The sequence below is a fragment of the Peromyscus leucopus genome, chromosome 3, assembly GCF_004664715.2.
Source record: "Peromyscus leucopus breed LL Stock chromosome 3, UCI_PerLeu_2.1, whole genome shotgun sequence".
Classification (NCBI taxonomy): Eukaryota; Metazoa; Chordata; class Mammalia; order Rodentia; family Cricetidae; genus Peromyscus; species Peromyscus leucopus.
The window spans coordinates 119,669,041-119,690,681 of NC_051065.1; the positions used below are offsets into that span (position 1 = coordinate 119,669,041).

At 35.1% G+C, this 21,641-nt stretch overlaps 1 protein-coding gene across 6 annotated transcripts in view; it reads left to right on the forward strand.

The window, feature by feature from the left end:
* Chl1 (cell adhesion molecule L1 like) overlaps positions 1–21,641 on the forward strand; it is a 206,536-nt gene that overhangs the window by 107,542 nt on the left and 77,353 nt on the right. For all 6 annotated transcript variants that reach the window (XM_028872713.2, XM_028872717.2, XM_028872716.2 and 3 more), the window contains exons 3-5: positions 11,723–11,898; positions 18,505–18,610; positions 20,407–20,594. In XM_028872713.2, the coding sequence (XP_028728546.1) occupies positions 11,808–11,898; positions 18,505–18,610; positions 20,407–20,594 (385 nt within the window). In that variant the 5' untranslated portion in view covers positions 11,723–11,807. The remainder of the gene's footprint in view (positions 1–11,722; positions 11,899–18,504; positions 18,611–20,406; positions 20,595–21,641) is intronic.

Sequence of the window (21,641 nt, forward strand, 5' to 3'; positions counted from 1 at the left end):
CTCTCTCTCTCTCTCTCTCTCTCTCTCACACACACACACACACACATACACACACTTAGATCTGATATAATGTAAGCTCTCTGCTGCTGCTCTAGCTCCATGCCTGCCTGCTCCCATGCTCCATGTCATGATAGTCATGAACTCACTCTCTGAAACTCTAAACCTTAATAAATTCTTTCTTCTATAAGTTGCATTTCTCATGGTGTCTTTTCATTGCAATAGAGAAGTAACTAAGACAATAGAATATAGCTTATGGAGATTTATAAGTTTTGTTTTTGATCCTGCTTCTTCCATTACAGTTAGTTCACAGCCCATCATGATTTCTTCATGTTTGTATACTGACTTAATATGACTTCTACATTTTTCCAGTTAAGTTCTCTTTGCAGGTATTAATCATTCCTATGTCTTAGAGGAAAAGAACACTGTTATTTTCTTATCCACTGTCCCCCCAGTTTTGTGTATCAAGTCAAAATTTTCCATGCAAAGAAACTTGTATTAACCATCATATGTCCGTATGCACATATGTATTTTGGGGGACACACGTCTATCACGCATGTCCTGTAGTGCAGTGACCACCAGCTGTCAAATCTTTGAGGCATTGTGACAAAACCTTGCAAAACCACTTCCTTGTAGATAGACCAGATAGTGGCTGATATCAACTACATTCCAATAAGAGTCAGAAGGGAAAATATTCAATGAAGGACTAAGTACTATCAGAAGCAGAACTAAATTTTCTTCAGTCTATATACTCTTTTTTTATGGTACAGCACATATTAAACATTTTATTCCACTTTGAAACTCTCTTCTAACATTTATTATGATAACTAACAAGCCTACGAATACTTTTGAAAATAAATTAGTTACCTAAACTAAATACAAAAGCTGATTTTCTTACATTGATGAGAGATTTAGAAAATTTAAACTACTTTCACATTTCATATCATCCTATTTGTGAGGTAGATTAAAATGTAGTACCATCCACATAAGTATTGCATCTATGCTTAAGTATTTGAAAGGAAACCTAAGAAAACTTAATACTTTGAATTTGTTGGCACTTGTCAAACTGCTACATTCTATGAATATAGTTAACCTTAACTAGATACTGATAAAATTAATGAGATTCATTGAAAGTTCAATTTCTGCTAGCCTTTATAAGATTATTTCTGCAAACCCAGCAATATGCAGCTCAATGTTTTAAACAATCAAAACCATATTTACTTTAACAGGTATTTTACAAAATATAATTTTAAGTTATCTTTGTGTGAATGCAGAAAAATGTTTAAAATTTAATTGGTGTTCTATATGTAGAATATATTTTTTGAAATATGTATTAAATTTATTCATTTTTTTCTCAAAGGTCTATTGAATGTCACACTATAGCAGGCACAAGAATATGGTACCAACTTCAGAAAATGTACCTTTTCTGTTTTTTGTTATTTTTTAACGAATATGTGAATTAATTATATGTAAATATATCACTGAGATCTCATTTAAGTAAAATCATTTTAATTTATCATTTTGCAGTGTTAAGAACTGATCCAGGACCTTTCACATGGCAGGCCAGAATTCTCTCACTGAGTTACATTTTCACCCAAATTTTAATTTTATGAGTATAGTGTAAGCAGTCACTATAAATTTTGATTAATGTAGAGATATGTAAAAACATTAAAACTGCTCATAACTTCAGTGTATTTTTTTCTAATTACTTTGCTGTTATTATGTAATTTATCATTCTTTTTTCAAGTTTCAGATTTCTTGTTTGTGGTTGGTGTTATGTCATTTTTCAGACACAATGAAATATTTTAATATTTATCAATAATCAAAACAAACTTCATCTTGTGTTGCTCTATTTCTTAAGTTCCTTGCATGATACTGAGCAAAGCTGAAAATAAGAGGAGAGGAAATAAAACAGCGAAGGACTAGAGAAGGGTAGATAATGAGAAGAGAAAAAAATTATTAGACATGAAGAGTTTTGGAATTGCCAGATGGGAACCAAGAGCTGTGTGTTAAAAGGTGACTGTGATCGTCTGTGATTTTTCTCTGGCATAAATCTGGATGTAGAGTCCTGGGGGAGAGGTTATAAGGATGCTTTTTTTAATTTAAAAATTTATCTCTTGAAGTTGATTTATATGTGATGTGTTAGAAATCCGGTGTAATTGTTGCAATTGCTTTTTTTTCCTATACAGTGCAGAGTTTTTAAAATACATTTCCCTTTAGAAAGCCTTTTAAATTCAAAATTAAAAAAAAATTAAACAAGAGGTATAAGGATTTCTTGGGCCCCACACATTCACAGCATCCTCATTATTAATAGCCCTACTAGTGATAATCATGCTATAAATGAGGAGCCTACATTAACCATCATAGCTTCCTATATACAGACACACTCAGATGCTCTCTTGGTGACATGTGTTTACCACCATACTTCACACAAAGTATTTTATCTGCCCTTTTTCTTCTTCCTTCTTAAGTCCTAATCTCTAGGAATCATTGATGCTTTGACTATCTTCCAGAGTATCACACAATCAGAAGAATGTAGTATATAGACACCCCCTGCCATTGGTTTCTTCCACTAAATAAAATGCACTTAAGATGTAGCTGGGCGGTGGTGGTGCACGCCTTTAATCCCAGCACTTGGGAGGCAGAGGCAGCCGGATCTCTGTGAGTTCGAGGCCAGCATGGACTACCAAGCGAGTTCCAGGAAAGGCACAAAGCTATACAGAGAAACCCTGTCTCGAAAAAAAGAAAGAAAAAAAAAGAAAGAAAGAAAGAAAGAAATGATCAAGGTATAAAAAAGTCAAAATATGAATAACATCTTTTTTTTTTTTTTTTTTTTTGGTTTTTCAAGACTGGGTTTCTCTGCGTAGCTTTGTGCCTTTCCTGGATCTCACTCTGATCCGCCTGCCTCTGCCTCCCGAGTGCTGGGATTAAAGGCGTGTGCCACCACCGCCCGGCTATTTATTTCTTTTTCGTACTGGTATTCTACACACTGGATTACCACAGAGTGTTTATGTATTTACATGTTGCACTGATTATTTTTTGTCATTGTCACAGAAGGAAGAGGAAACTTGAATTGAGAAAAAAATAATGCTCCAAACAGATTTGTTTGTAGGTAGTTCTGTGGACATTTTCTTGATTGATGATTGAAGTGGGACAACCTACTGTGGATGGTACCACCTCTGGACTGGTAGTCTGGGGTGATACGGAAAAGCAGCTTTTTTTCCTATAGTTTCTGCCTTTGTTCTTGCTTCAGTTCCTGCCCTGATTTGCCTTAAGGATCAACTATGACTAGTACTAAATAATCACTTTCCTCCCCAAGTTGCTTTTGGTCATGGTATTCAATATAGCAAAATAAAACAACCTAGAACACTTACTGACTGATTGTTATGCCCATTGCTCTGACAGATTTTGTGCATAAAGCTGCTGCAAACATGTATGTACAGGGGTTTGCGTGGTTTTGGTGTTTTCAAAGTCCTTAGTGAAAGCTAAGGAGTATAAAGTCTAGATTGTGTAGTCAGATTTGAGTTTTGTAGGGATACCCCAAGTGTCTTCCAAAATGCTTATTTCTTCAGCAATGTACATACAGCATCATTATTTACTACACAGCTCTTTATCCAAGAAAATTAGAGCACCAGTGTGTCTCACACTAAGGTGATCATTTTGCAGGTGCTACACACTATAAATTTTTTAAAGTCCATGGTTTTTGCCTGCTGAATAATAATAGGACTCTGTAGTCATGATGAGCAGTAAAATGGTCCATACATAAAGCAAATATCACCTGGAGGAGAGATGTTACCTTGCCGTTGATACAGTAGAGCAGGACTGGAGAACACTAGGAGATTTATCCTCCTGTAAAGTGTACTCTGCTAAGGGATGAAATCCACCTGGAATCTGCTGGAGGTGCTAATGGAATGTTTTAGCTAGGTGATATGAGAAGCAACTTGGATTTATACATATGAAAACATTTACTACATGGACACTTAAGTTCTATGAAGTTTTGTATGTCTATTAAAAATACTCTATAGATGATTATCAACACTACATAAAATATTTTGTGAAAAATAGTCAGAAGATAACTTTCATGTTGGGAAGTTGTGGTGATATTTTATTTGTGTACCCCAATAAAGCTTATCTGAGGATCAGAGGAAAAAGCCAGCCACCATATTAAAAGAGAAGTCAGGCAGTGGTAGCACATGCTTTTAATCCTAGCATTTGGGAGTCAAAGATCCATCTGTATCTCTGTGAGTTCAAGGCCACACTGGAAAAAGAGCGAGGCGTTGTGGCATACACCTTTAATCCCAGCACTAGTTAATCATAGAGGTCTGGAGGTCTATACAGACAGACAGGAAATGATAGAGCTGGGTGGAAAGAGGAAGTGATGGAACTGGGCAGAGAGAAGAAGTAAGACGGCAGGGCACAGAAAGGTATACAGGTATGAGTATACAAGAAGTAGCTCTTGTTTCGGCTGAGAATTTCCTAGTGGTAAGAACTTGTGGCTTGGCTTATTCTTTTCCTTTGATCTCTCAATTTTCACCCCAATATATTGCTCCAGGTTTTTTATTAATAAGACCATTTAAAATTCTTGTTATAGGAAGTAAAATAATTTTCTCTGTCACTGTATGACTTTGGTTTTGGGTAGTTTTCTTTTTCAATACCCCATCAAATAAAGTGCAATTGGGAAGCTTTCCAGGATACTATTTGTTGAATGCATAGACTAACAAAGGGGGAAACTGGTGTGTAGTTATTTTTGCATATTTTATTCAGAGGTATGCCTATCAATGCTCAACCACATTATTTTCTACTTAAAAAAATCAATGGATCTCACGTAATCATTAACTAAAACTGATATTTTTCAATAAAATCAATTGGTTTGTAATAGAATCTACAATTCTTTGATTCACTGTATGAAAATATGCCACCTCCGCGGGAAGGATGAATTAACACTTCAAGCAATTCCTTTGTCTTGTCACTTCGGTGACATGAAACACAGTCTAAATGGAGATGGCTATAATGTACAGTATTTCCTTTGTTTTCAGAGTGAAAAGCCATTAGCAGTTATTTCAGGATTACTCTGTGTATGGCATGTGTAAATTGATTCATGATATGAGCCAAGCAGGTGATTGAACAAAAGCCTTTTTAATTTTCTGTGTGTTTATCCTTTCTCACTTTCAAGGTGTTGAATGATTCTAATCACACGTCAGGCTTATGGAAATTGCTGGACCTCCTACCCCAACTATGACCTGATTTCAAATCAGGGGAATCTTTTACTGCAGACTGACAATTGCATAAAAAGGAATCTCATAAAGGCACCTTTGAGGTCAGAGGGGAGTGAAGGTGACTTCCCCTCCATCATGAAAGTGTCAAATGGTTTTGTCTAAGGCACCTTCTTGGATTCAGCTTGGTGATTTTTAAGCCCTTTTCGTGTGCAGGGAGGAGAAAACTCACACAATTCCAAGTTATAACAGTGGCTCATTCTATTATACAAACCCATTGTGTTATTTATTCGGATACCAGTGTCATAATATGCCTGTTCCTGCTGGCTTTGATAAAATATGTTGTTGTATCAAGCATTCCGAGTAGAAAAATATTTAATGATTTAGAATATACAAAGTTATTTTCAGTCTCTGGAATTCATGGTGGCTGTGACAGCTTGGTTCTGTTCTTGGTGGAAAGGGATGTCACATAGTCTTTTTTTCTTTTTTCTTTTGGTTTTGTGTATATTTCACATCTGTGAGATAAAGCACAGATGGAGAGTCATTGACGTTTCTGCTTTGTGTTCTAGCCCTTTTTGTGGTAGCCACACATCTCTTTTTCAAAGAGTAATCATAATAGTTGCTTTTATCCCCCCTTTGGATATGCCTTATTCTATTTTCTCTTTAGAAATTTGACCTGAATAGGTCTGTGAATAATTGCAAGTAGAAAATGCCAGGGTTGTAAATAAAGTATCACTGAGACAAAATGCACTGTCCTGGACTAGCTGCCTATCTAAGGTTTGCTGACTATTCTCTATGTTCAGATTCCTCTCCTCTTCAGGGTGAAGAAGAACCTCTTGTCCTTTAAATTCCAGCATACACATTTCAATAGGCTTTATTTTCTAAGGGGAAAATGAGTGTATTTACAATTCATGAGGAACATTAGAGAACCCTCAGGTCAAGGGTTCTTAGTAAACATGACACCATTTATTGTTAAGTGAAGAAAAACAATGATTATTAGGGAATGGCGATTATTCAGAATACATCAACAGAGACTTTGAGCTAATTTAAAAATGCTTTTTTTTAATGTTCGATTTATAATGATGAAATGTTTGTGCATTTATGCTGAGTGAGAATTCTTAACTCTTTTTTGCTCATCTTTGCCTGTTTATATTTTGCTATATAATTTAAGGTAGTCTCCAATAAAACCATTGGTGAATTAATAAGCAAAATACAAAATAAAGATGAAAATGTATCCTGAGTGTATTCATAAATCTGTCAGGATTTAAATGATTACTATAAATTGGACTTGTTTTTTCATTTACTCTGTGGCTTCCTAACATCTTAAACCAATAAAAAATGCATTGACTCATAGTATTTACTGGTTGTGTAGATGATATTGAATGTGTGTCTTGATATCCAAAGGGATTAAATAAGAAGTGGATTGCGTTCCAGCCTTAGCAAGACTGTCTTTCTGGCTTGGGGATTTTGTTTGTTTGTCTTAAAATAAATGCCCCTGGGCCTTCAGAATTACAAACCCTATCTAAAAATATTGACTTATTACTGCTGAAATATTTTAGGCCAATTTTGAATATGCAAGGAATGTGTTTATGTTAGGAAATTATTATTATTAACTAAACTCAGAAACAGTAAAAGTGACTTTGTTACAGAAACATCAATATATACCTTAAAAGAGACAAAATCATATGTATTTCACAGGTTCAGCACTTATCAATATTGCATAAATTCTTTTGTGCCTTTTCCATCTGAATAATATATAATAGCTATTGCTACATGGCACGTCAGCCTAAAACCAACTGGTTTATCTGAAAGAATAGTGTACTATTATTCCACAGTCTACTGTTTTTTTGGGAGAATTTATTGTCCTCTATTAGCCATAACTGATGACAGAGCTGGTTCTCAACTATTTGTTCAGCTGCCCTGTGATTTTGTCCTGGCTGTTCTAGGATTGCTTTCCTTTACAGGTTGCCTGAGTGCTGGCTAGGATTACAATAGAGATGTGAAATGCCTTCAGTCTTTAAGCTGGATAGCCCAAGCTTGTTCTCCTGATACATGCAGAAGGCTGTAGAGGGAAGCTCTGCAAGGCTCCTGAGGCCTAGACTCAGAAGTCATCTAGTGAGCCAATGACCTGAAATATCACTACAGTAAGGAAGGGACTTATCAGTATAGCATTTAAAGCTATACTGAAGGTGTATGAGCAAAGAAAGCAGAATGGAGAAGGTTTTTGCAATCTATCACTTCCTTTGCCTTTTTATTTTCAAGAATATTTTAATTCTGTGATGTCATTATGCCACTAATATTCTGGAGATTATTTTATGTTTGAAGTTGTGATATAAATGATTCTATAAATCCAATAAGAGCCTGAAAGCTAACTATAATCTTAAAATCGAGTAGTATTAATAGAGATTAATAGAGACTAATCCCATCCCCACCAGGAGTACGGTGGCCACCACTACCAGTACTGTTAGGATCGACTCTGTGCTTATTATACACTGTCCCACCTGACCCTAAAGAACATCCCTTATATCGTATAGAAACTATTAAACTTACTGGCATGAAACCTATGAGAGAGACCAAATTAACTTTCTTGAGCAACATACTGAGTGGTAGCATATGTACAGTGATTCAGTTTTTCATGGTCTGTTTTGTTATCCGACACTTTCTCGGGAGACGAAAATGCAATCAACAAAGGCTTAGCCTCCCTTCTTTTCTTTTCTAAAGGCATAAGATCAATTAAGTCAAGAGAGTAAATTGTTGCTAGATATGTTGCCTTGCAATGTCAAAGGGAATTGTGGGTATAGCCTTCATTGTAGGGCACTTGTCTGGCATGTAGGAGACCTACAAGCAAACAAACAAACAAAAAGCCTAGATGTATATCTATGAACTCTCCTTGTAGTTGGTGCATTGGAAGTAGCACTTTGGCAAGTGTCTGCTTATCCTTGCTTAAACTAATGCCTCTAAACTAACCTGTGCTTAATTCTCGTACAACTAGTTGTTCCAGAGAAGCTTAATCAATTGGAAGTGTCAAATGTATGATGTGACATCTATCAGTCTGTTTTCTTCTATTCTGTCATGTAACAGAAATGTATTTCTCTATTTCCATCAACGTGCTAAAATAATGAGAGAGTTGTATCCAATTTTGAGACTCATGAAAGTATATTGATTTGTCTTGCATTATAGTCAATGCCATAAAACTAAGCTATTAGAAACTGTCTCTATGTAGCTTTTTTCAAAATACCTTTGTATATCTTACACTTGTCTTATGTGTCAGCTCTACCCTGTGCTCCAATAATTGCTTTTATCTTTGAGCTCTGGCATGAGTCATTAAATTCAAATTCTTTTAAAAAGATAAATAGAATTATAATTGTATTGCTATTTTCTGTTTCAAAATAGAATTACCTAATGATATGCCCTTTATGTTTCTGACAATGAAATAAGGCTTACTTTCTTTCTTAGCCTGGGAGCTATTTAGGTCTTCTGACTTTAGAATTGAAACCTTTCTTAAAAGTGGTCTCACATTTTGCCTTTTAATAATTTTAATGTCATACCAGATAAGTATGCAAATTGCAGGTAAATGGAAGGCAATTCCTATAGAAGATAAGAATGATCTATATTTGGAATTTGATATGTAAAAAAGCATGCAGTTTTATTGTAAGACTGAAATTCAATATAGTACCATTTCTGTATGCTTTGTGATAGAGTCTATGTAGCCTTGGCTGGCCTGGACCTTACTATGCATACCAAGTTGGCCTATGATCCTCCTGCCTCTCCCACCAGAGCATAGGGATTACTGCTATAACTCTCCCATGTCCTCTTATGGGCTAAGATGTCTTGGTTGACCATGCAGGGCAAACCATTAAACTTCCAAGTCCAATGGATGTTCCTGAGCAACAAGCTTTTATGAGCTACTCAGCTACAGTAATTAGAGACCATTTAATTCATTAGTCTAAATCAGGAGAATCAATAAATGAGCCAGTTCTGACTTAGTTCACCATCTTTAATTCTGGGTATGATGATATATTAGATACTCACCTGGAAATGTGGTCTCTTAACATCATCATAGTTTTAAAAGCTTTACTCCTTACAAATAGGGGACAATTCATTAAACACATATGTGAAATGCCATTGAAGCCATCAGTATTAAACATTAATGTACTAGAATGTTCAAGGATATACTGTAGGAGTGGTATGTCACTATGGGTAGTAAATTCAACTATTTAAGAGGGAGGAAAAGGAAATTTCAAAGGGCAGATGTTAATGTTTTCTTTGCACATTTAATTTTTGAAGTAGATGGAATGTCTTGCAGCTTTATGCTAATGTGTAGATAAAGGTAATGTTTTTATTCATTTTGTTCTGTTGATCAGAATAAGTTATTTCAGAAGGAAAATGAGCTGTCAATTATCACAGTGATATGTCTGAAAATAGATTAAATTAGTTATATAAGTTGTCATACTTGTAAATATTCTTAAGTAAGCAAGGATTACTTTGGCTTTTAAATTCTCATTTTCCTGATGGACGATTAAGATCAGATAAAGTAAAATAATGCATAAAATAAAATGTTTCCCAATTCATATCCTCTGAGGAGTCTGTAGTAGTAGAGTCCTGTATTTCATGATCATTGTAGAATTCCTCAAAATCAAAATACAAAATGAAATGTTGCCAATGAATATCCCCCAGCTCATTAAAAAAATGACATTAGTTTGTTTGTTTGTTTGTTTTACTTTAAATTGACTTACATTTGTATATGGAAGACACATGCCATGTCTAGTATTAATTGTCAACTTGACAAAATCTAGAATGCTCTAGGATATAGGCCTTTGGTCACACTTTGGGGACATTATCTTCATTGTATTAAATTGAGGTGAGAAAATACATCTATTGTGGACAGTACCAATCTCTAGCTAGTATCTTGGACTATGTATGTAGCAGAAGGGAAAAAAACAGTTACAAGCATGCATTCATGTCATTTTCTGAGTTTGAAAGCAAAGTGAGCAGGCTCTTCAGTTGCTTACTGCCTTGGTTTCTCCATCATGCTAGACTATGCCTTGAAATCTGAGCTAAAATTAATCTTTTATCCCTTAAGTTGTCAGAGTATGTTTATCATAGTAGCAGGAAAAGAAACTGAGAACACAGGCTCTACCATCTCTTTCTTTCTTTTGGTTTTGCAGTGCTGATATTGAATTTGAGGTCCTATCCCCGAGCTAGCTGGCTGCTCAGCTCCTAGAATCTCTTGAGTTGCAATTTGAGATGAAACTTAAGAGCTAACATAGTTGGAAGTAAATATAAATTTAGTAATCTGTTTTTGTAATGAACAAATAAAGTAATTTTTATAGTAATAAGAAAACTGTATTCATGAAAAATATCACATTCTGGAGCAAAATATTGTGGTACCATCACAGAAATATATTATGAAAAAATTTGAAGATGCTAGTATAATATTTCAGGGAGAAAACGAAGTAGGAAGGAAAGAAAGCCAGTTTTAATCCTTATTTTATTTTCAAATGGAAATCAATTGATGACTTTTCTTCTGTTAGAAACAATGACATTATTTGTAAATTTTACTTAAAATACATTGTTTTTCTCCATTTGCTGTGTGTGTGTATGTGTGTGTGTGTGTGTGTGTGTGTGTGCACGCGCGCATATGTGGATATAGATGTTTGTGCATGGCCATGAGTGACTGTTCATGTGTGTGCTCATATGGAGGCCAAGGAGCAACAGTGAATGTCTTCCTTCATCACTTTGTATCTTTATAATTTTTACCTTTTTATGCTTTGAGTGTCTCTTACATGAATGTAATGAATTTCCATCTTTTCACATCATCTGGATGTACCCAGTCTTGATAATGTTACTTTTTGGGACAGTTCCTCTCATAGAACCTGTACCTAACTAATCAGCTGGACTAGCTGATCAGTGAGCCCCAGGTACCTGTGGTCTGTCTTCCCAGGACTGATTTTGTAGCCAGTCCCAGCCATGTCAGGGTTTTTGTTTTGCTTTTTGAGATTCAAACTCAGGTCCTCATGCTTCCCTGCTTAACGTCTTAATGAGACTGATTCCATCTTCTGAGCCCCTTCCATTATTTCCTTACTTTTTCCTTCTTTCTTACTAGAAATACCATCTAATGTGAAATTTTGGATATGAAAATGTAATTTACCAGAAGAGCCAAAGATTTGTCTTTATGATCTTTAATAATGTAAAGAATTGATTGAGAATTCACTACTTTCTGAATAAGATTAATGGAATTTTTCTCTGACTCATTACAGTGTGAGAAATGGTTTTCAATATAAATCATACTCTAATTTACAATTAGGATTCATTGGAATGGTTACTAGTTTAAAATATATCGTACATTAAATGTCTCTTGTTTTGAATATAAAGAAGAAAAACTCTTATAGTATTATTAGATAGTAAGCTCATTAGCTTGTTAATTAAAAATGTGTTTAATTTTTGTTGTGTTCCCGTTTTAAAGTAGATTAACTAATATCCTGTTTATCTGGGGGGGGGGTCTTTTCCAGGTTTCCCACATTTTCCTCATTTGGGATTGATAACTACTAGGACATTAAGTTTTTCAGTCTCTGTGTATTGCCTCCTTTCTGAAGAATGATGGGACTGCTGTTACATGGAAGAGGACTGATCCTGAGTCTAATATTCCTCCTGTTTAAGTTGTCAAGAGCTGAAATACCACTTTCAGGTAAAAGCACTGTGGCCAGTCCTGAATATGGAACTTGATGTCTGCTTTTTAAGTAGAACATGTGTGGATTGAGGATGTAACTTTTCTATCCTATTTCTGAACTATCATGATGATTCGTGACTATACTCTTAGATTTGGGTTAGGATATTTAGTTGCTGTCATAAATTTTCAACTTAGTTGCTTGGCATTTTATGTAACCTTGGCCTGTTACAAGAAATATAACTGAATGAACAGGTGATATTTTGTCATATGTCCAGGGTGACCTGGAATATTACATAAAGCTTTTTCTTTTATGTGCTTTGGTTATCTATTTAAGGAGAATTTTGAATTAGAAATGGCTAACATTACAAAAGCTATAACAAAAAGGAATTAAATAAGCCTCATTTTAAAAAAGATTCAATTTGTTTTCAAGTATTTGTATATGTGCTCAGATGTGGGTATATGCATATGAGTGAATGTGTCCTTGGAGGCCAGAAGAGAGTGTCAGATCCTTCTGGAGCTGGGGTAGCAGATTTGACACTGGAGCTGGGATCTGAACTTGGATTCTTTGCAAGAGCAGTACAGACTCTTTACTGCTGAGCTATTTCTCCAGCCCCAGAAGCCTCCTATTCTTTCCCAAAGTAATTTGTACTTAAAAATGGGAATGACTGTAGTTGTAAGTTTTCTCCAGTCCCACCCAGCCCCATGGTCAGGAAAAATCTCTCCCACCCACAGTCCTGAAGCCACTTATAAAATAATCACTCAGAGGCTTATATTATATACGAACTGTGTGGTCTCACTAGCTAGCTCCTATAACTTAACCCATTTCTAGTAATCTATTAGTTATCACATGGCTGTAGCTTACCAGTACTTTCACATCTTACTTCTCCTGGGGGCAGGTCCTGACTCTGCCCTTCCTCTTCACAGCATTCTCCTACTCTGCTTATCCCACCTATAATTCCTGCCTGGCTACTGGCCAATCAGCAATTTATTTATCAACCAATCAGAGCAACACATATTCACACAGCATATAGAAAGTCATCTCATAGCAAATGACGAATTATGAAAAATAACAAAAAGTCATGTTAGAGCCCAAAACATATTACCTAATACTGCCTCCCAATCTAGTGTATTTTAGTGTGAATTATAAATATATATTTGTAATTTCTTGGTAATTCCATGCAAAAGGTTAGTCATCATCAATCATTTTCAACAAATTATAATATTAATAATTTAAAGTAATGCAACTGTAAACACATTTTATGTATTGTTTTGAAATGTAGACAATTGGGGATTTTTTCTAGCTATGAAAAGTCATTGAGATGTGATTCAGATATTTTTATCATGTGTTTCCACCAGAATCCCTTCTGTGTCTATTGTATATAGTGTTGAAGGTTATAAGAGTCCTTTTTTGTTTATTAGAATATGAACATTGAAAATTAACATTATGGATCATGTGAATTCTAAGAAAATTGTCTTTGCCTCAGACAATTTATTAAATATTCTGAGCACTAATATTAAGGTAAAACTTTCCTTTTAAAGTACTTAGACTCAATGTGACTAGAAAGCAAGAAAACCATTTGTGATGTGTTTTAAAATCACCTTTGACAATCAATCTTAATTACTTTAAGGAAGTTGTTGTCCAATACTACCTTGATTCCTCAGGTGAGAATCCACTCTCTTATATTCTTAACAAATGGTTGAGCTTCTGGTTCTGTATTCTCATTTGTTAAGGAAGCTCAGTTTCCTGTTCTGCATATATGTTTATGTACACATGCACATTTCTTTTAATCAGTAGCTGAAATCTTGAAGCTTGTACAAGTTCATCAAGATTCATCAGTAACCAGCTGAGATTATAAACACCCTCATATTTAGTAGATTCTCCCTTTAAAAGAAATTACGTGGGTTTTTTGTTTTTGTTTTTGGTTGTGAGCCTAGCCTTTAATGGCTGAGCCATCTCTCTACCCTTGTTTTTTATTTTGTTTGCCTGCAGGTATGTCTGTTCACCATGTGCATGCCTGGTGACAAAACAGGCCTGAAGAAAGCAATAAATACCCTGGGACTGATTAGATGGCTGTGCAACATTTTATGTGTTCTGGGTACCAAACCTAGGTCCCCTGGATAGGCAGCAAGTGCTCTTAACTGCTGAGCCATCTTTCCAACCTCATTAAGTTTTCTTGTGTAAGAGTGCAGGGCACAGTTAAGACCCTCAAGGATGCCTGTGGTATTCCAGATTCAAACCTCTCACCTTCTTCTCTAACAAACACATTCATGCTCCCTGTTTTTGGACTTGTTCTTCAGTGATGAAGGATGCAAAATTTTGTATGAGCTTATGTCACTTAGTATTATTCTGATAGTCCCAGTTATCGTTCCTGCTGTAATGTCCTCAGATGATTGTTATAAAATATTAATAGCATGTTTTCAGAGCAACTGAATATTGCCCATTTATTTTGGCACTCTAGAGCACTCACTAGTAAATGAAACCAAGGCAGGTATCCAATTTGAATGTCAACGAGTCTGGTGTCTCTGTAATTGGCCTAATTATAGAGGAAAGGATTTGTAATGTGGAATATATATTCATACAAACACCCAAAGGTTATTAGCTCCATTCCCTGAATAATTAGTTATTGCAGAGCCTTTACAACCTTAGCAAATTTAAGAAAGAATAATGTTGTAATAAACAAGTTGTTCTCAAGTTATTAGCTGGTATCTTTGGGATTGCTGCTGCTGCTGTGCCTCTCTCTACCATTTGTAACTGCAATAGAATTTAAACAGGATGAACTTACAAGAAGCTCAATACCCACTTTGCTTGGAAATGGTGTTAATCAGAAATGAGACAACTGCCAATGAGTATGAGGATGCTTTCAGCAAATGCTAAAGTAGTGATCAGTATCCAATGGATGAAGCCTGAACTTGAATTACTGTGTGCAGCATGATGACAGTGTGACTTACCCCATTTATTAGACAAAAAGAGAATCAATGCAATTTTAAAATTGAGAAGATCTTTGGGTTATTAAGGCTTAGCTAGCTGTTGATGTGTAAATGATGGCTTGTGGTTGCTTCAGGATCTCAGGGCTACATTGAGATGGTTTGTGAGATCCAAGTGTTTTAAAAATAATACCCTAGTGCCAATTAGTACCACCATTTGCTGTCATTGTCCTCTGTGTTGATTTTTTGAAATCTATAGTAGAAAATTTTCTTTTTCCTTAACACAAAGGACGGCATGAGCTCTAAGCTGTCCAACACACAGGGTGTATTTCATAGCCCTGCACTCATTATCATATACCCCTAAAACAGAACAATTTTTCTTAAAATTAAAATTGTTGCATCAATAAAACAATAATGTTATTAATTCTCTACTTCTAAATAACACTGGAATGCACTGTAAAATAGACATAAAATAACTCTGCTGCCTTAAAGTGAATGTTTTTTTTTATTTTTCAAATATATCATTGCTTCAGCACACACACTATTTTTACTTGAAAATATGACTGGCAGACTAATTATGGTTGGTCAGATGTTTACAGGCAGATATTTTTCCCCAAAACGAACAAAAATCATCCTGGTGCTTCAAGATAAACTGGCAATATAAATATGATAATTGTCAATGACCAAATTTGAGTGTTCAAGTAAAAATTAGACGTGTAGAAGACTTGTGTCCTCCACTATAAGCCTGAGCCCAAATGCTTTCAAACATCAGTGGTTTTCCTGATTAGATCAGTGGCAATGTAGAGTGACATTTTTTGATTGCCTGTTTGAAAATGTGCAAATGTTTGTCAGATCTATATCACTCAGAAAACCCAGGCTTTTTCTAAACACTACTGTGGCCTTGTCTGAAACTCATATATAGGTAAAAAAGTAGGTAAAACTGTACAATATAATAGAATAAGAAGAGGCATACCAGTTAAGTTTTAGATTTCATATTATAATAGGTAAGAATAAAACAATAACCAAAATCATCTGACTGGAATGTATAATTTCCCACTCCTTTTGTTTATAGGTTCATAGGAAGCTGAATTTGTACATTTTTTTTTTTTTTTTTTTTTGGTTTTTTCGAGACAGGGTTTCTCTGTGTAGCTTTGCGCCTTTCCTGGAGCTCACTTGGTAGTCCAGGCTGGCCTCAAACTCACAGAGATCCGCCTGCCTCTGCCTCCCAAGTGCTGGGATTAAAGGCGTGTGCCACCACGCCCGGCTCTCTTTTTTTTTTTTTTTTTTTTTTTTGAATTTGTACATTTTTAATCACCCTAGCTTACTACAACATAAAGAATGCAGAAGCAAACATGAGAATCTTGCTAGCATCCCTTTAGAAATGACAGATGTGCAGTCATGGAAAATAATGCAACTCTTCTATTGATGTTTAGTAATTTTCATAAGATATTATTTATAGTCAGGTGATGGTGCCGCACGCCTTTAATCCCAGCTCTTGGGAGGCAGAGGCAGGCAGATCTCTGTGAGTTCGAGGCCACCTGGGCTACAGAGTGAGTTCCAGGAAAGACACAAAGCTACACAAAGAAACCCTGTCTCAAAAAAAACAAAAAAAAGATATTATTTTTATATAACATATTGTAGGATTAATTTAAAAAATAAGTAAACACATTCAGTTTTTACTTTTTATGTAGTTAAAATTGTTACTTATAATCCAGTTAAACAGTGGCATTTTGTGTGCCTTGTAATTTTAAAGAAGGTGAAGAAATCAAGACCTGGCCCAGTGTCACAGGGTTGAAGGTCCTATCTGTACTTTATGATTGAATAGTACTCAGTAATCAGTTGCTTGTCGACAAATTGCATTTCTCAAAAACACATATGCCAAAGTCAGTTTCTGCTACTGGTTGCTTTGTAATTCTTTATACATCAGTAATATAATTTAACAGTTGTCAGAATTGTACTAAAGACTGTCTCATGGCCAAACCAAACTAGTGGAAACTCATGAAAGTTGGATCAATGGCTGTGGAGCCTACATGGGACTGGACTAGGCCTCTGCATGGCGAGACAGCTGTGCAGCTTGAACTGCTTGGGAGGCCCCCTGGCTGTAGGATCAGAATCCATCCCTGGTGCATGAGCAGGCTTTTTGGAGCACATTACCTATGATGGGACAACTCGTGCAGCCTTGGAGAGGAGGGGGGTTGTTCTTGCCTCTACTGGATGTGCCTCCGCATGGGAAGCCCTTTCAGGGGGAGTATGGGGTAGGTTGGGAGGGGAAGGCTGGGGGAGTGGGATGGACATTTTTGATTGGTATATAAAATGAATGAAAAAAATTTTCTTGATAGAAAAAAATTAAAAAAGAAATAAATAAATGTCTCAATTTGAAAATTACTGAATGCTCACCTGCAATATAGCATTATGTACATCATTTTCTATGATCTTTTTCAAAACTTAATCCAAGTGCCTGCCTTCAGCATCTATCAATTTTATGTAGCTTTATTTTGAACTGATTTTAGAATGGGGAATGACAATTCAAGTAGGAAAGAGAAATAAAAGATAAATTCATGGATGGGAAATGTCAAATACCAAGAAAGACTGCAGAGAAGATTTAACAACAAGAATAATAAATTGAAATCAAAGAAAAATTATTTTGCAATAAATATGGTCTTCTAACAGATTTTAATGAGCCATTAATCAATTGTTTCACACTATGAGGACTGCTATAATTATGCATTATTTGTAAAATGATTTTGGCATTTATCCCTAGAGTCATTTCACTATGTCCTTATCTGAAAATTTATCATACATTGATAATCCAATAATGGAAAATCTGTAATGTTCATGATATCTATTGAAATACATATTAACTGGAAAAAGAGATGGAAAATAAACATCCCCTATAAGAGAAGAAATATCAAAAAAAGACACAGGATATCAGTAGGGTGAAAGATGGTAAATTAGATACTTATGACATATAAATGGAAGCAGGAAAAATAACAGAGAAAACTTTCCAAATGACAGAAATGTATAAAAATCACTACACATGCCCACATAAATGGAATGCCAATAATTTTAAAAATAGATACCTTAAAGTTATAACACAATGTTTTTCTTGTGTCTTAAAAATCTATTTCTGTGGTTAATTGAAAGTTATATATGAGGCAATATAAAATGATGACTGGGGAGTGTTTTCCTTAGACATAACTGAATGTTAAAGAGAAGTAAAATTCTTGGGATAGCCTTTTACTTACTATATTAATTACTATTCTCATTACTATGGTATAGTAGGTGTAAAAAATGCACCTATGGGAGGGAAAATTTGTTCTGGTTCATGTTTTGATGGGATGGACTCCAGTGTGTCAGGGAAGGCAGTGAGAGGCAGACATAGCTAGCCAATTTGCACCCATAGTCAGGAAGCAAAGAGGGGTGAATGGTATTCAGGTGGTTACCCCATTTGCCAATATCCATGTCTCCAGCCCATTTCATATTCAGGAAGGCTCTCTCCTTCTCATTTAAACCTTTTTGAAAACACCCAGATAGGTGTACTCTATCATGTGTCTCCTGAGCAATTCTAAATGTAGTCAAGTTGACAAGGAAGATCAACCATCACACTTGCCGATGTAGAAAGCACATGCTGGTCTCTATTATTTAATCTTGTCCCATTTTGGAAACCTCAATCTTCAAGTATATTGTTTTGCTATTCAGTTCAACAGGTTCCAACAATCATAAAGCAGTCATATGTGCAAGTTGCCTTTCCCTTTGATGAGTATTTTCAAATTGAATGTGAAGCTAAAGGAAACCCAGAACCAAAGTAAGTATATTAGTAAATGTATAATGGAAATATACATATAATATATATATGAAATTATTTTGTTTTATGCTGTTTTAATGTGACTACCATAACATGGAATACAAATCTACATATTACTGAAGCATCAGATTGCTAAGTAAATGGTAGTGAAGTCTACTGTTGTATGATACTGAGATTGCATTCTGAAAATAAGGTTTGTTTTGAAGCAGAGGGCAGAGCTAGACACCAGCTGACAAAATTAATCATTGAGGTTTTGGAGGACAGAGGAAGTAGCTAAATGGGACTTAGGGAGGATCTTGCCACTTTTGGATAGAGGAATGGAGAGGGAGGAGGTCACTGGTGCCTGCTCTTCTGCTTCTCTGATCTTTCAGGTTCTTAGCCTGATATCTGACTCCCGATATTTTATTGATAAACAATAATTAAAATATACATCAGTTTAAAAATCAGAATGTTTATATATGTCACACAAGCCTGTTTACATTATTATCCATGCAACTATTCATATGTGAGTAGAATTAATTATGTACTTTTTTTCTCAAATACACTTCTGAAATATTTTTGTAAAACTATAATGACTTTTTCCCCTACAAATCTACTGTCATTGTTTATGAAGAATTGTCCTAAAATATATGGGAAGTAAGTTTATCAAAGGATTAATCTACAGGGTTTCTTACCACTACATTATTTGTGAAAGGAATAGCATTTAAATGGGTTAAAAAATGAAATAGCAACCCCATGACAAAAATATAACATATCATTATAAAATTACTTTTATTATTATTATTATTATTATTATTATTATTATTATTATTATTTTGGTTTTTCAAGACAGGATTTCTCTGTGTAGCTTTGGAGCCTGTCCTGGAACTCACTTTATAGACCACGCTGGCTTCGAATTCACAGAGATCCGCCTACCTCTGCCTTCTAAATGCTGGGATTAAAGGCGTGTGCCACCACCACCTGGCTAATATTATTTTAAAACTGGCATTTTTAAACTGGAAATATATATATATATTTAAGATAGATTCAAATGTGTCATACTCTTGAAAATACCAGATAAAAGGGAGTTAATGGAATTTGAGTGTGTTTGTAAGTTTCTTCACATAGACATATACACAGAAAAGCACATTCTATATTTGTCTTTACTTCATGTGCTAAAATATAGCAATGATCCAGAGTTAGTAGTTGCCTGCTGTATCTCTAGGGGTGGAGCTTGAAGGTCAGAGACAGAACAGCTAGCCAATACATCTCCCCCTTTTGTCTAAATAAGAAAGTTCTAACCTAATATAAAACTTTATACAGTAAGAATGATTATCAAGCGTTGTCCAGGAGAGGGGAAAGGTAATAACATAAACAAAAGTAGAAATACAACCAGCAAGAACAACATCAAACAAGAGACACATACTAAAATCCAGAGATTTCCTGAACATAGGTAAATGGCATGTTACAGAGATGTGTGTGTGTGTGTGTGTGTGTGTGTGTGTGTGTGTGTGTGTGTGTATGTGTGTGTGGTGTGTGTGTGTGTGTGTGTGTGTGTGTGTGTGTGTGTGTGTGTAGGTATATACCTTCAATTTAAAAGAGAATAAAACTGCTTTCAATCTCTTATCTCACTTTTCACTGTATTTTCCTTACTTGTAAGATTTCTTGAATTTGTCTTTATTCACTGTTAAGGTTTATTGTATATATTTAAAACTCATAAATTCTCTTGGTTTTATCATTTGTGCATTTGTTTGATAAAACTTTTAAAAAATATAAAATGTCATCAATACTTAGAGTATACTTTCTTTATCTTCTAGATTTTCATGGACCAAGGATGACAAACATTTTGATCTTTCTGACCCCCGGATAATTGTATCTAACAATTCAGGCACATTCAAGATTCCAAATGAGGGGCACATCTCTCACTTTCAAGGGAAATACCGCTGTTTTGCATCTAATAGACTAGGAACTGCAATATCAGAAGAAATAGAGTTCATAGTTCCAGGTAAGTGTTCAGGTAGAAATTTCATTGAAGTATTAACTGGACATCATTTCATCTAAAGAAATAAATCAGTATGAATTTAATCAGCATATATTTCATTTACTAGAAAAATTGTCCTCAGAGTCTTAATATTAACAATCAGTTATTGTTCAGTTATTGTCAGAAAGAAAAATTGTACTGTGTTTCAGTTATATTCTATCTAACCTGGACAAAAAGTCATTATTGTCCATATATGGTGATGATTAAATCTATTAGTACCTAAATTTAGCTCAGTATTCAGTAACAGATAATCTCAGAGCCTCTACATCACCACAAAGGCACTCTTTGATAGCACAGTTTAGTGCTGTTCTGTGAGGTTTCAGGACCCATATTCTTCATGTAGCCTTCTTGTGGATCCAGGGTGATATATCTCATAAAATATGCAGCCTCAATCTAAAAGTCTATGACAAAAGCATAAATAACTGTTTATAAACCATAAATCCTTCTAGAAAGAGTGTCTAGGCGATTCTTTCACCTACTGCCAGATGGAGAAAAGCTAGCTGCATAATCCCAATTAAACAAAGTCATTCCCGATGTAGACAATGAGTAGAAATCATGACAAACTGTAAATCCTTTGCAGTTAAGACTGTCATTTTTAAAAATAATCACCAATTTCAGATTATAATCATTAACATAGCTTACCTATATGCATGAAATACCCACTCACTTATTTTCCCTGACCTATGGTTCCTAACTTTACACAACTCTAACCCAAAGCTTTATAGAGTAAATTCTTACATGTAAAAATTTTAGTTAGCCTCTTTGACAATTTCTTGTTGTAGAATTTTTTTTTTTTTTTTTTTTTTTTTTGGCTTTTCGAGACAGTGTTTCTCTGTGTAGCTTTGCGCCTTTCCTGGAACTCACTTGGTAGCCCTGGCTGTTCTCGAACTCACAGAGATCTGCCTGCCTCCCGAGTACTGGGATTAAAGGCATGTGCCACCCCTGCCCGGCCGAGTATCTTATAAACATAAAGAACTCAAGAAGTGTCCTAGACCTGATAGAATTTGGATC